Below are 16150 nucleotides of genomic sequence, written 5' to 3'. Positions count from 1 at the left end.
AGAGTTACTAGAGTTACCAAAGCTCAACACATTTACTTTATTTATTGGTTGTATTAACTAGTTTCCAATATATTGATATCAACATTCAGACAAATGAAAATCAAAAAGTAAAGAGGAGACAGTCTATGCCAAATAGACTTTTAAATAACCAAATATTGGTATCAGTATTAGTCTTAAAGATCATATATGAGTGTGGCTCTAGAAGTTAATTACAGCAGAAATAGGCATCTAAAGAACAGGGATAACAGAGAGCTGATGTGAAAAGAAGGAAAAGAAAATTCTTGTTTCTTTCACTTGGGATCAAAAATATCCCCTATCCCTTTTTGTAAGCTCCACTGCTGTGCCACAGAACCGTAAATGCCCTGCTGTATTAGTTAATGAGATATTCATTATGTAACTGAGAATCTAGTACAGGACAAAATATTTGTTTTACAGCTTTTACTAGAGTTTCAGTTTCATTAGAATGTATTCAAGGTTCAGAAATGAGCTAAAATATGCACGTAGCAGCTATCACTGTAGTGGCCAAATACTCCCACAGGTGCAGTAATACCAACAAGCGCATGACTGTGACTGTGTGTGTCCAGACACCTGTTTGCTTGTCAGTCTGCACGCCCTCAGTAAGTCGGTTATTGGCAGTAAAACAGGACTTGGTAAAGAGGGGCTGTGATGCAACCTGTCTACACCTCGCTGTGCCTCTACTTGTCTACCACGCTGGGTGAAAGAGCCATATGATGACGCGAAACAGGTTCAACCAGACAGGTGGCATAGCGAAATCGAATAAATACTCTTTTTTTTTTCCTAAAAGTACATTTATCTTTCCAGTGTGCACATGTTTTAAGAGATCCTATGTAAACTGAGGTACTGAGCTTGGCAAGGAACTGAAATACAAGTGAGAACGATTATTGGGAAAAATTGTTTCACACACACAAACACAAAAATTAATATTTCATCCCATCAATAGTTCAGTTTCTCTCGAAACTTCAAAACAAGCTTCATTCTAAAAGATGTTTTAAGTGTCAGGGAACTGAATGGCTCTTGTTATTTTAATTTATTCTCACAGACTTCTGCAGGCAATTCATCTCATAATGCACTCATTTCAGTCTTTATACACCATCCACTTGAATCAGATCAATAACCTAAACATAAACACCAAAATTAGCCATTTATGTCCTCTTGTGCTCCATGCAAACACTCAAGCACGGCACAGTGATTATTAACAGCCCTAAAGTGCTATCCAGCAACATTAGCGTTATCTCATGACATTTAAAACATAAAAAGTCATTCGTCACCGGCAGCTAATGCAGCCAGGTACATTTTTGAAGCCATTACAGGTGAGTAACCACATAATCAGCAGCAGCGGTGGCTGTTTCCCTATTCACCCACAGCTTTATATGAAAACTCTGATTCTTTGTAGTGCGCACCAAACTCCTTCACAAAAATGCCAAATTTATCTTGATGTTGAGCTTTTTAAAAGTTATTATTCTCTGACTTGAAAATGCAATAAATCAGTCTTCATCTAAAAAACATAATAATAATACGGGTAATACAGGCCTCAGATGTCCAATTAAAGAAAAGCACGGCTGGTGGGTCCAAAAACCGTGCAGTGACAGAGAGTTGAAGCTCCCCTCGTAGCTTTCCTTTTAATGTTTATCATTATAAAGGCATTTTATTATCTTATGATCATTAAAAAATGCTTTGTCAGTGGGGGAAGTGTCCCTGCCTACACAAGAGTGAGCAAAGCTGCAACATCTTCCATATGAGGACATTAGTTTCACTTTAAAATTTCAGGAATACTGTATAGTGGGAGTACACATCAATGTCGCCGTTTTAAAGACGAGCAGTCACAGAGAAACAGCTTATGTAACTTAGGGCTTTAAAAACAAAACAAGGGTGTTTCTTTTCCTATTATGGGCTGTGTGAGTTGGCGTTTGCACTTGTCAAGGCAGGATTTAGTTGTAGACTCAAAGAACAAAAGAAGAAGAAAGGATGGTTGATATGTAAGAGCGTGGGTCTTCAATCACCAGAGGTATTCCCCTAGACTCCATTCCCCAAACATCTTTGTATCCCCTACAACTGGCCTGGGTTGTGTCACTGTGGTAAGCAGATGGTTCTCCCCAGAGCAAGGAGCCTAATTTCCCATCGCCACCTGGGAACAGCCAGAAAGCGATGTGGCGCTCGCCCCTCATTAATTGAGCACTGTAATGGCACGACTGTCCTGTCGCTACACGCTGAGACCCTGTGGCTCGGGGAACAGGAGGCTGCGGATGGACACGCACCACGGGCGGGAAGCTCGATTTGTCTGTGTCCATTTTAGTGGTCAAAGCTTCACTCTGCCCTTGCCCTTCTTTTCTTGTTTCCACTAATATATTTAAAGCTCATAAATATTGATAAAAATGCCAAATAAAGGAAGGCAATGGACACTTTTAAGTCAGCTTCACAAAAAAAAAAAAAAAAACTTGACTCCACTGACTTGACTTTATTTTCACATTAGCCTACTAAAATATGCATAAATAGGATACACAAATAAGACTGGATATTTTGACACGTGATAGTTTTTAAGGACCTTTTAATGGGACTTTATAGCCTGGACTAGACCATACAAAAAATGATTTTGTATGTATGTATGTAAATGACCAGGAAATGGCTCACTATAAGCATTATTATATATCACATCAGAAAAATCTCATATTCTGAATTACTTTCATTGGATTTAACTACAGTTCTATTGGATTTTACAAGTTGAATATATTTTGTTAATCAAATGAAATATCTCCATAGTCTGACTTCACTGGGGGAAAAAAATAGTAAAAAGTAAAACCAAGTAAGGTAAAGTAAATTAGGCATCTTCACCAGCTTCATATCCCCCCTTATACTTCTCCTTATACTATCAGCACCACCTGCAGCACATGTAGCAGAGTGACATCACAGCTACATATGAATATGCTGAACTGGAAGTTCTCTGCTGTCTGTCTATAGTAGCTTGAGGTCAAATAGTATTGACCGGTCATGTATGAGCAGACTGTGACCAGTTTCAGGTAAACAGTCCTTATGCAGAAGAAAACAATCAGCTACTGTCTGACAACAGTTTAGCTCTGTTACTTTGTTTGCATTCATAAACTATGACTGTCTTATGGAACAAGAGGACTTGAACCGGATATTCAGTATGCATTATCTGATATCCAGTATCCAGATATTCTAGCTACATCCCAAACTCCAAAATATTGGCTTTTGAACAGAGAGGCTAAGTAATCAAACTTTGAGATGGATTTGAAGATTGCAACTCAGCCAGCATCGGGGTTTTTACAGTGAGATGTAATCTAGTTTATGACAGACATTGCTGTAATGTCCATAAACAGTGACACCACTGTTTTGAATTTTCAAACCAGCTCTAACATACTGCTTATACATTTAAAAAGAATATAAGCCGCTGTATGTAATGCAATTTTTTAGTCCCTTAAAATCAGTATCAGCCCACAAAAACAGTATTGGTCGGGACATAATTTGATGCAAAGTGTTTGTGTGTGTATAGAGTTTCTTATTATTGCTATAGAGATGAAGAATTTTGTCACACCAACGAGGTATTTAAGGACGAGTGGAACCAGTAAAACTCATATTTAAAAAATAAATAAACAAATAAACATTGTTGTTGACCACTAATGTAGAAAAGTCTTTTCAATATAACACTATACCATTTAATTTCATCACACTGCTGGCATTGCTGCTTTCTGTCTGTAAGCCTGAAGATAAGACTCAGACTGTATATTTAGCAGCTTCTTGGTACATAACTTACAAGTATTACACAAGCATTATACAATTCCACACAGGCACACAAATTATGTGCTCTTAGTAAGCGTGTGCATAAAACTGTGTGAAGGAGGATCCACCACCACTGACCAGCAGCTGACAGACATAATCTTTGAGGTGTTTTTTTTTTTTTATTAGATGAAATCATCCATCTGGTAGAAAGGCTAACTCCTAATCTCTTTTCTGATCCTTTAAAACCAGCTTATTGAATCTCATCCATGCATGAAATACAGGTAAACAAAGGTGAACAAAGATCTAATTGCGCCTTTAGATGGACATGTTTTCATCAATGTGAAGTTTGCATCTTGCTTAAATGTGGGCAAGCGTGAAAAGCAACGAGAAAAACCCGTCTTGGTGATTCTCAGAGAGCCTTTAATCACTCCTGCTACCACATGAGGGACAGACAACTGGAAGCCAAGTCATCATGTTATAGTTTGTTGTAATCTAAGCTTATCAGGGGTGGCTGGGAGACATCGGCTTACTCAGTTTTCACATTGAATAAAAATGTGACCGGCCACCATCCAGCCCTACAGGACGCTTTTTAAAATGAGGGTACAAACATGCTGAGGTCAACTGAAGACATTCAGAACAACCACAAGCAAAAACATAAAAGACTTTGTAGATGGGTTAAAGGAGAAACACATAAAAGACTTCCTGTTTGTGAAATTATCTCATAAAATGTACAGGAAACCAGATCTACTGGAGAGAACTGTAAGCGTACAGTGGACGGGGAAGATGGCTCAGAAAGAGAGGTTAATACTTTTCTTTCCTAAATTAGATTTTTTTTTAAAAGAACATCATTTGATCTATTAATCTACCACAATTTAGGTTCTACTTTTATGAAAGCTCATTCAATAAATTCAATAAATTCCAGGGCTGATTTCTTTTTGAACAAAAAAACTGAGGAAGATAGTTACGCCCCACAAACAAAGACTAGCTGAGGTGTGACATTTTGACTTTGCCTCTCTGTGTGGGCTTTGTTGATAAGCTTGTTGACAAGATTTGTGGGCTATACAGCACTATGGCTTCCTTTATAAGTCAGTCAGCCATTGCCATGGGAAACACCCACCCCACGCCTTGAAGCTTAGAAGCTGTCTTCACAAATATGTCCCCTAAAAGTAAGGACATAAATTTCAGTCCAGCTCTGGAGTGAGATATAAGCATAGCCTGCAGAGAGGTTCAGAACAATCACACAAGGGGAGATTGCGTGTTTGTTTCTGATTTAAATATATTTTTCTTCACACTTGAACAAGTTAAACTCCAGGAGTATGCAGTAATTGTGTGAAATAAACCCAGAGGGAGGAAAATAGGCACGGGGGAGATGTTGTCATTGATGCCTGCTGCTTTTACAAACAACTTACATGGTGCTGGAACAATAAAAGTCATCTGACCAATAACATTAGTCCTGAATGACTACACAAACCAACCATTAATATATTGCGGAACCTATTGTTATTCCATCCTACATTGCACAATTGTTTTCAAACAGCTGATTAAAGAAACAACTCAAGAGTGCATTCACACAACTCTTTTCTTTTCTCTCTTACCAAAACTTTTGATGTGTGACTACATAAAGTTGCAAAATTTTTTGTCCATGTGTAGAAAATCCCCTGGACAGCACTGGAAAAATAATCCCAAGTGATACTGCTTGCACAACAAGCAATCAAGAAATTCCCCAAAAGACAAAAACAATCTCTGACTCAATATATGTCGCGGGGCGTGTGTGTGTTAGACTAACATCCTCATTCCCTGTCCAGGAATGACATCAGTGTTAACAGAAAACCAACCATTTCACAACTGGTCAGACTCATGCAAAAAAGGTCTGACTTTCAAAATCAGACACTTGCTTAAGTCATGTTTCCTGCTCATGGAACAATGAGCAATGAACAGTGATATTTATTGGATTAAAAACTATAATAATAGCACTTTTTACTAAAGAATTTCTAAATATGGGAAGCGCCAAGCCCCTTAAAATTGTTTGTGCTCAAGGTGTGATCAAAAATGTGCAGACAACAACCACAGATTTGGTGTGATAACTGAAACCTGAAGAGTCGACACAGGGGAGAAAACATTATATACAGCTGTAGCTATATAGAGAAGATATAAAGTGGTTCTAACCACAAATGCAAATGTGCAGAACTGATTTAGAATACGCAGCATTGCTGATGACATGAGTCAACAAAAGAGCAGCTCCCATGTTTGAGTTTTATATCGATTTATTTTCACTTCTGCTGCACATAACTCTTCTGTTCTGTGTTCTACCAAAGCAATAGCCTTAATTAATGAATGAGAGACTCATTTCAAATCTGGTTGCGACATAAAATGTTGCATGGCTTATTTGTGGCTTTTGAATTATTACAATGCAGTTAATCAATCAATCCTGGCACTTCATTCACACTTAAGGTGTGGTTATGGCTAACGTTAAACAACTCAACTCCCTACCACCAGTCACCTCACTTCCTAACAAGGAACAATTGTCCAACGTGGACACAATTCTTAATGCATAATTATGTTTTTCTTTACTAGAATATAAACTCCCATCTGTCTGTGAGTTTCTTGTTCCAGTCTTCTCATACAATCAAGATTTGAACAAACAAAATTGGCATACAGATGCATCTTATCTATAGATAAGAATCCTGAAGAGGCCAAACAACACTGTAGCATGAGCGTGTACCAGTATTCTAAATGTCTCTGATAGTAGAGAGATTTCTTTTTTAAGTTCTAGAAAATATACTAAATAGAGATTACTGTTGTACAATGTGAATCAACCCTAACCAAATGACCTCAGTTGACATGAAGGTGAACAAGTTCCAGTGCAGCAGAAGTGAGAAAAACAAAGAGCTGCCGTGTTGAATTAAAAGTGAAAGGCCTGGCAAAACACCAGGATTCCTGAGAAAACCTGTTTCCTCTTCTGTAATGTTGGAGTACTGATGATTTTACTACTGTCGTTTGTGTCTCTAGACCCCATTATTGAGTTAAATATTCCTGTGTCGATCTGCTGCTCCCCATTAAAATCTCAGGTTTGAGTTTTAACAAACTCCTGTATTTGTGGATGGATTGATTTAGATGGAAACATCTCAACGTGCAAGCCAAGGTGAGCATCTTACAGGCGTGTCCGTACATGTCTATGCGCGGCAGTGTGCATGACTTCACGTACATCTGCAGCATGGAGGCAGTAATCCATGGATATTTGCTCCACATTAAACAGTAATCTAAGTTAATATATGATAACACAGCGTGACTATAAGTTGAGCCATTAACTTTGCTACACTGGAAAACAGATGGTACCACTTAATGCTGAACTAACTAATCAACTCAGTTTGATTTGTTGTTGGACATGAGAGGCACTCACACTTTTTGGGTGTCGAGATTTTGATTATATATCTAGATACCTTATTTATTTACTTACATACTAAGAATATTGGTTATGTTAGATATTTTTATTATAATACCTATCTGTTTCTATCTTTACTGGTACAAACATCATATTTTTTTTATTCAAACAGTGAGGAGAGTCTGAGAATATGGAAGTATCTACTGGATTTCATCAAGGCCCTGCATGTGTTAAAATATAGCTAATGCTAATGGGCATTAGCTGGTGCTCATTTATGATCATTTTTTATGATAAATTCACAAGCAGTATTTGCTCTATTCTGCTAATACTGCTTGTGAAATAGCTAATCAGCACTAACACCTTAGCGGCTCACTAGCTAACACCTTAGTGAGCCGCTAAGCTGTTAGCTTAGTTTACGTGGTGCTAAGCTAACACTGGTGCAGCTATTTAGCTGGTACCAGGCATCCAGCATCATATGATTACCAGGTTAATGGACAGATGTTCTAGTAATAAATATAACTGAAAACCAAGATGTAGTTCAATAAATATACTGAGACAAAAAAGAAATGTTCATTAAGTAGTTTTGTATTTAACATGTGGCTCTCAAATTCATATTTAAAACAATGTACGTGTATAATATCTAGTCAATTCCTAGTGGCTTTATAGTCACTCTTTGGTTTAACTGTTTTGATATAAGCCTAAGAGATGAGTTTGGTTTTCTGATTTATAGCTTGCATTCATAAAAAATCAAAGTGAAACTAATATGGAAAAAAAGAAGAGAGAAAAATCTGGCTTTAAACTTAGGGAGCCCTTCCTCATTTCCAATAACTGTCAGTAAACTACACTTTTGCCCAAGCCGCAGGCTTAACCCAACACAACGGTCATGACCACGTTATGGCTCATTAAAAATGGATGCTTGGTCAGGACTCTTTGCTGTCATATTTGAATGTGCTGGGTATCCTTAAGTAGCAGTTTTCCTTGTGCGGGGTTAATGCTGCGAATGCTGTTGTCATATATTCATATAAACCATAATCTTCTGAAATTTAACTGAATAGTTCTGGTGTACATATTAGTGTGTTATTAGGTGTTTGTTGACTGTTTTAAGGCTAAAATATCCCAAGACTAGCAATTCACGTGATGCCATGTCTTTGAACAATTTTTTTAATAGAAATCATATTTTAAATTAACATCTGTAATTTAATTGACATCTATGGATGTAAAAGAAATGTCTGCAATAAAATCAGGATAAACTATAGTTAACCAGGCAGAGAAATTATAAACATGTTCTTTTTGTAACTGGCTTAAAAAAACACTAAACCTCATTAGGAAAAAAAGGCCATTTTTGCACAGGGACTGGTAAAATAGTGACCCTTCTAATTTTACCTATATATAACCTATATGTGATCTATATAATTTTAATAAAATGGTTTATTTTTTTCAAGTGTAATTACAAAAACTACCTTTAAAAGTACATGTGGCTACATTTGCTAAGCAACAGATTCATAAAACAAGCAGAATTACCCGCTGAGGCGACACCTTGTGAATAAGTGACCAGCCCAAAGTAGCTTACCTAACAACAAGGACAAGTGATGAAACAAGTTGCTTTGTTTCATAAAAATCCAAGGCAAAGAAAGTCCACAGGTCTGAATTTCTAGGAGCCATTTTATCTCGGCCACACAGACTGATTGGATCAAACATGCCGACGCAGGCCTACGAGTAACGGGTATTAAAAATGAATGGGAGGAATTACCATCTTTGTTCTCTCCAGCTCCCTGGTGTTTCCCGTTACTAATTCCTAATCTTAATGACTACCAGATAAGCACAAGTGTTAATTAAAGAGAGCTGCATGGTAATTATATCTCTAAGGGACCTGCGCCAATGCCCCCTCAGCAACAGCTCCTGCAGCTGACACTCCAGCCTGGTTTCTCCTCCTGCACTTGACTCCTTCACAGCATTAAGCATTCACTACTCCCACACTCCTCTTATTATCTCATCGTGACCCAGTGCATTCACCTACTTCCTGAAAATGGAAGGGGATCCACACTCCAATGACACAGAGCAAGTAATAAAACCACAACAATTTCAGGCTGGTCTCAGCTGACTTATACGTGTGGAATCCCTATCAGAATATTTACCTAGAAGCATATGAAATTAAAGTTAATATTTTCATAAGCCAGTTACATGGAGGGAAATGGATGCTGTTCATAAAATATATCTTGGCCTGGAAAACAACTTCACATAACTTCACAATCACCGATCATTGCTGAAACGTGGGTGGAGGGTTGTGGGTGCAGCCCTTGGTCTTATGAAATTACCATGACATCAAAATCCATCACAACCAGCATGCCTTGCCGGGTGCTCACATCATATCTCCATCAGAACAACGGCAATCTGTCGTCTCATCTGCGAGTATCCCCCCTCCCAAAGGAGGGGAAGGACGGGCAGAAAATAATAACAGAATGGACAACAAAAGGCTTTGCCAAAATCGTGTGGTTATGAGTCGGGCTTATTAAAAACCACAGTGGAAAGCAAATATGCAAACACTGAGCCCGCTTCCCCCCACCATGAGAAAATAAAATAAAATAAAATATGGTGTGAAAGACAGAGCGGGAAGAAGGAGGGAAACCATCACCCTGCTGCTAATTTAATAGACTATAGCAGGCTATGCAATACCATTATGTTGTGTCATCTGTCCTGCGGAGGTTGGATTGGTTCCTTGGGGAAGGTCACAGCGAATGACAGACATAATCAGATACAATCAAGTCATTCAGGATGCCAAATTTAAACATCACGCAGGCGGGTCGGGAAGCTGATAACCACGCTGCTTGTTTCTGACGTCACATGTCATCAGGTAACAAGACAACATCGAGAAACATTTTAGATTTGATGTTTGTGCAATACCTCTTTATGTGTTGAAATATACATATATGTGATACACAATGATGTAGGATTAAGTGCAACACACATCAAATGCATCACTTCAGTTGGCATCTGTAAGGTACAGAAGGCATAGAAAAGGTGCAGAAATTGGATGTTAATCTTATAAAACTGCTTTCCTGTAAGGCAAACCCATGTTAGTGCAGGGAAATAGGACAGTTGCTTCTCCATGTAACCTGATGCACCAGGCTTACATAGAAAGCAATGAAGGAAGTGCCCTTAAATAGGCTTTCAAATTTTACTAGTCATGTACACAGTTACACACAGTTATACTTCAAATTTCAGTCATCCTTGCGAAATGCACAAGGTATGACACTTTAGGCACCTAAATCAACTCTAAATATTTAAGTGCTGGCCAAATGGGGACCCCACATGAGTGTAGTATTTAAGGTAAGAGCTAAAGTGGCGATAATTGATATTTTGCAAATCTCATGTAAAAGTGGGAGCTTGTTTTAAAGAATTAGGAGAGATTTACTTGAATCTGCAGCTTTAAACAAGTTTAAGATCACTATTTTGGTTTTCTGTTGACTACTCACTACTTTGGTTTGAGACTATAATCTTCCAGAAAACTACCCGACATGTGGTTTAGTTATAGCGTAGTTAAGTTTAGAGTTAACGCACCTGAAAATAAGACAACACTTAGCTCTGTATCAGGTTGTTTTAGTGCCTCACGCTAATCATTTTGGTTTTTAGGTGAACCAAGCTGAGAGAAAATAAAGGTAAGCGGCAAGTGAAAGCAAAACTCAACTGTCAACCCCAGAGAATGCAGTCTTATCTGGGGCCACTTTTGAGTTTCTCCCTTTCGAAACCCTTATATAGACTTTGCGGGTCCTTAACAGTGGAAAAGCAGAAATACAACTTAACATTGGTCAGACTAGAAGTAGGAAGAGCTGTATTCTTAAAATCCCCCTTGTACAAAAGAGCAGATAAAGCAGTTATTAACTAGCTACTCAACACAGTAGACCATTTCCTATGAAGTCACATATTTTCCTCAGGGGTTGGTAGGCTATAAACCAAAAACAGAGGTACGAGAGAGTGCTAAATTAACCCTCTGAGGTCTGAAGCATCAATTCTGTATTTTGAAAGAAAATGTGAATAGTTATTTATGTATATCAGTTAGAATAAACACGTGTTTGTTCCCTGATTGCCCAAACTTGGGAAACCAATTGAAATAAAACAAATTACACAGATATAGATTAGACTTGAGAGGGCTAACAGGCTGGACAAAAACACACCTCAAAATGTACCACTCTTTAACCGCTGAATGTAAAGTAGCACATCAGGAATGATTCATGACTCGTTTCATTTTGGAAATGAATCATACATGAAGACACTGACAAATTTCAGTTGGCGATGCCCTAATTTATTTATTTATTTTCCATCTCCACCTACTCCTCCACCCATAACAGTTGGGTATACAAGGTGTGACTCGTTTCAGAATTACTGTTGGTTAGGCTATCAGCGTGGAAAGTCATCAAGTTAAATTAAAGCTCTTATAAGCTCAAACATTCCCAAATCTCTCACACTGCCTGTTTTACCAACAGATATTCTGAAAACATCCAGAATTTTCAGCAGGTTGAGCAGCTGCAAGCACCTCTGGAAATAAAGGAGGTGAAGAAAAGCTTCCGTTATGCTCTACTCATTAGTCAGAGCAGAGAGGCTGACACGTACGGTCAGTGGGAGTGTAGAGCAATGTGGATTTAATCATTAGGCACTGCGGTGCTTTTGTTCCTCAGGTGAAATTTTTAGACAAAAAGATCATGTTTGTCACAAGAAGGCCTCCCCTGCTCTCTCCATTCACTATATCCAGTCTCACTGCTATCACCAAAACTACCAAAAAGAAGCCATCACAGACACCTCAGTGATTATTAGATTAATATCTGTGGTTAATTATTTGGCCGCAGGTCTGATGACTCAGTTTTAAATAATTCTTGAAGTGCAGCCTTTGTTGGCATAAAATCAAAGTAATACATTTGTCTTCTTCATCTTTGAAATGCATTAATAACACTGTTGGGTCGGGGAAGGGAAAACAGTACTTTTTAAATCTACACATTTTTGCCTTGATAACTGTTTTAAAATGACATCACGCTGTTTTGTGTGACTCCAAATGATATCTTCCTCTGCACCACCAGAAAATCATGCACTGCACGGAGGAGGTGGAGCAGAGGGGGATGCATGCCTGGCTCAACATCCAATCTACACAGAATTCATGTTTTTACAATTTCAAGACAAAGCAGTTGTGTAAAAAAATAAAAATGATGAAAAACAACAATGTAAAAAGAGGATGAATGACTCAGTTAAGCTCACCCTAATCTAACAAACAGCCAGAAAATGAAACTGGGACTATTCTTAATCACAGGATTTGCTGTTTTTCAGTGTTTGGTATCACTGCAGATTAAAGAAAAATGTGCATGTTTCAAAGTTGAGCTTTTTAAAAATGTGATAAGCATTTTCTTACAACTTCTTTAAAATGTTATTTTAGTTAGGACTATTATAGCCAAAAGAAAGTAATTATTTTTTTAAACTGCATTAACCAGTACCTAGAACCTCCCCACTAGTCAATGAGCATACTTGGGAGATAATAGGGCAAGTCAGAGACAACTGGTGTAGAAGTGGTTGCAAAGCGGCTTGCAGATTCAATAGCAACAGTACTTTTTTGGAATTGATCTGTTTTAATATGAAGAATGACAGATCACTATGAGGGTCTTATTTTACATGCATATCTTATTTCTCAATTGATTCTCTATTTAAAAGATGAGTGAAAATGATCTGTGGCATTTTTTTTATCAAAATGTAGTACTTTGTAGTTCTGGACTTCTTTACATTTTGATGCATTTTAAGTTACTATTGTACACACTGCACGTGAGGATTTGGGGTACAGAAAAGACTCCCATCTTTAAAGAAAAGAACTGCATCCATGACATTCAATTTCAGATCATTTCACTTCACTGAAGAATCTGTGAGAGCGATCTCATATCCACTTTTCTTAAGATTGCTTCTGGAATAATCTTCTCTGGTCTCATTACGGAGGAATCATTCAGAAAGATAGGTCACACATGTGCAAGAAAAAAATCTTAGCTAACCCATCCATCTCTTCTTTTGAACCCATGTCTTGAGAAAACAATCGTGCTGCAGCAACTAGCCAAAGTGTTGCAATATGATTCTTTGGCCAGTATTACACAGCCCAGTTTGGCTCTCAGTTGGAGAACAGCATTTCAACTCCCTTCTGCTTTCAGCCAACTCATTCAGGGCATTGAAAACAAGAGGGCCAGCCCACACTGACAGCTTACACCTTCTGGAGTGAGACTGTAGCATTATCAACAAGGCCAGCACACAATATAAACACAAAGCCTGCTTGTGCAAAAAAATCCTGACGCACACACATCATGATACATAAATGCATTTCCCATAGTCTATCAAAAACACTCATTAACATCTGTGCTGCTAATGACAGTCTGAGAGCACAATAGCTTCAAAGAAGTAGAAGTTTGAGCTTGTTTGATCTTTTTCACCATAAATACCTAGTCTAGTCTGGCTGTTGCTCTGAGGCTGCAACAACCAAGATACTGTTTCAGAGGTTGGCCTTGAGGTCTAAGCTGAGGGTAATAAATATTCAAAAACTGCCAAGCCCTTTTGTTTGGGTATGGAATTACACTAGCAATATAAGCAGTGGTTATTCCCCAGCATAATAACACAGTTTACAGTCATATTGCTTTTCTTAAGAGGGTACACTAAGCAGATTAGGAAAAAATAAAATCAAAATGTGTTGTTATCCTCCAAACAAATAAGCAGAACTTGAGATGAAGATAGCTTTTGAAAATAAAATTATTTTCTACATCAGGCCTCATCCCAGTTGAGTCATAGTTATGGCTTATTTAAAGAGGCAGCCACTTGTTTCTAGACAGTTCCTGAAGCACGTTGATTTCCATTTTGGAAACAAGTTGTTTTAGGGGACAAATTGATTTTACTCATATGGTGATATAGGTGATATAAAAGCCCTCTGCACACCACCAAATGTGCGCCAATCACGTTTAAAACAGTTAACCATTCACTGACATGGCTTACCACTTGAATTCTTGCCACATATGAGGTGCTGGTAGGGCTGCAGCAGACCCCAGATCTCCGAGTCGTTGCAGATGGCTTGCTCCATTGACTCCAGCGTAAACTTGGGGATCCCGTTGTCCCTCTCCACGAGCGCGCTGCGCAGGACGCGGGTGAAAACCTCTCTGAACAGACTCTCCATGCAGGCGGTGAGGTATATGGCAGCGTGCTCGTGGATCCTTAGGGCCACCCGACTATCCACCATCCACCTGAAGAACTTCCCCACGGAGAAGACCAGCCCGCAGCGCGCGGACTTGCCTCGGCTAAACTTGTCCCCGGTGCTCATGTTGTAGAGGGACAAGGCGCTCAGAGCCGCCGTGATGCAGTTGACGGAGATGGTCCACGAGAGCACCACCTTGATGGCGCTTTGGATCTCGTGCTTGGTGCACTTGGCGTAGCGCAAGCTGAGTCGCTGCGCCTCCCGGGCCACCCTCACCAGCGCGCGGCTAATGAGAGTCGACAGTCGCGCCAGGACCTCCGGTGGCGGGTTGCCCACCATCAGCTCCTCGTCTTTCCTCAGCGCGCCCTCCACCTCGCCCAGGGTCCATGGCACCTCCTCCAGCTCGGGCAGCTTGGCGCAGTGACCCGAGCACTCCAGTATCTCCGTGTCCTCCGCCAGGACGGTGTTGACTGTGTCCAAACTGTTGTGTCTGCTGTGCATGGATTCCGTCAGATGCCAGCAGTTTCCCCCATGCGAGATGGACTGATGCGTGTCGGAGCAGCACAGCGACACGCTGGACGACCTGACCGAGTCCGCGGCTCCACCATAACCAGAATCAAGCGTTAAATCCTCCAGCGTCCTCACGACTGTCTTACCCTTGCCTGCCATAACTGCACCGCATACTGTTGGGTATGCTTGGTCTCCCAGTTAAATGCCACAAACTCGTTTCAGCGCGTTTCTCCGCCGCAATCTCCCGATTTAAGCGTATTCCCCAGAATGAAGAGTGGAACGACACCAACGAGCATCTACTTTTCTCCTCCTCTGCGCGTCTTGCTGTCTCCGATATCCTCTCCTCCTGTCCACAACTTCATAACCCGAGAGCGCACAAACCCTCCGCGCTCACTGCAACAAGCGCAGCGCAGGCAGGACTCCGATGGAGAGGAGGAGCATGAGAGCGGCGGGCTGGAACGAGCCAATCCGCGTATCCATCAGTTGTTACTGACAGAGAGGAGCTACCTGCTGCTTTTCAGCAGAATCTACCTGGAGCTGGTGAAACACAACAGTTCAGTGGAAAACACACTAATGCGGGCTGCTGTGCCAGCCAATCTGCTGTTTGTAGTGGCGTTGCTGCAGTGTCATGTCACGACAGTGCCAGGATGAGAGGAAGGTTCCCACTGAGAGAACACATGGCGCAAATGGTAAAATAGACAAATTCCGTGTTAAAATAACGCAGGGACACGAAAATAATTTAATTCTACCGCATAAAACTCAGATCCACCAATCAAATAAGATAAATGAGCAGTGAAAATGTGTGCATTCTTTTTGTAGATGTTAAATTAAGCATAAAGAAGACGCTGGCTGCTACTTTGCCAGCATTAAGCTGTTATTTTAAAGTGTACATACTGTTATCTAAAATAGCAGTTTCTTTCTGTGCTCTATGAAAAAGAAGCTTTTCTGTGTAATACTACTAGCTGCTTCGTTGCAGTGATGCTATATTTTATTCCTGCTGTCATCTGTAGATGAATTTCACAGCTTTAAAATGTATTAAAGTTTTGTACAGTAGCTGTATAAACACACAATTCCTCATGTGAACAGGTCACTGATGTACCATGAATTCAGTTTCTTGTGTGTGTGTATGTGCTTTAATGTATGCAAAGGTATCAGCTTTTCTGCATTTCCTTTAGTCTGTTCACTGACTGATGTATTTGACCTTTCTAAAGCTTCTCTGGACACGATTAATCACTACAGGAGTTTGCTTGCTAAATCTCACCATGAAAATCCATTCATCCATCATTCCGCTGGCCAAAGAAAAG

At 39.6% G+C, this 16150-nt stretch overlaps 1 protein-coding gene across 2 annotated transcripts in view; it reads right to left on the bottom strand.

Annotated features, from left to right (window-relative positions):
- Window positions 1-15584, bottom strand: part of LOC134646626 (ankyrin repeat and BTB/POZ domain-containing protein 3-A) — a 240789-nt gene extending 225205 nt beyond the window's left edge. For both annotated transcript variants that reach the window (XM_063500475.2, XM_063500476.2), the window contains exon 1: window positions 14141-15584. In XM_063500475.2, the coding sequence (XP_063356545.1) occupies window positions 14141-15005 (865 nt within the window). In that variant the 5' untranslated portion in view covers window positions 15006-15584. The remainder of the gene's footprint in view (window positions 1-14140) is intronic.
- Between the last annotated feature and the right edge of the window lie 566 nt (window positions 15585-16150).

Source organism: Pelmatolapia mariae, linkage group LG17, assembly GCF_036321145.2.
Source record: "Pelmatolapia mariae isolate MD_Pm_ZW linkage group LG17, Pm_UMD_F_2, whole genome shotgun sequence".
NCBI classification, from domain to species: Eukaryota; Metazoa; Chordata; class Actinopteri; order Cichliformes; family Cichlidae; genus Pelmatolapia; species Pelmatolapia mariae.
Note: the sequence above shows the minus strand (reverse complement) of the source record. Positions and strands in the feature narration are given on the sequence as shown.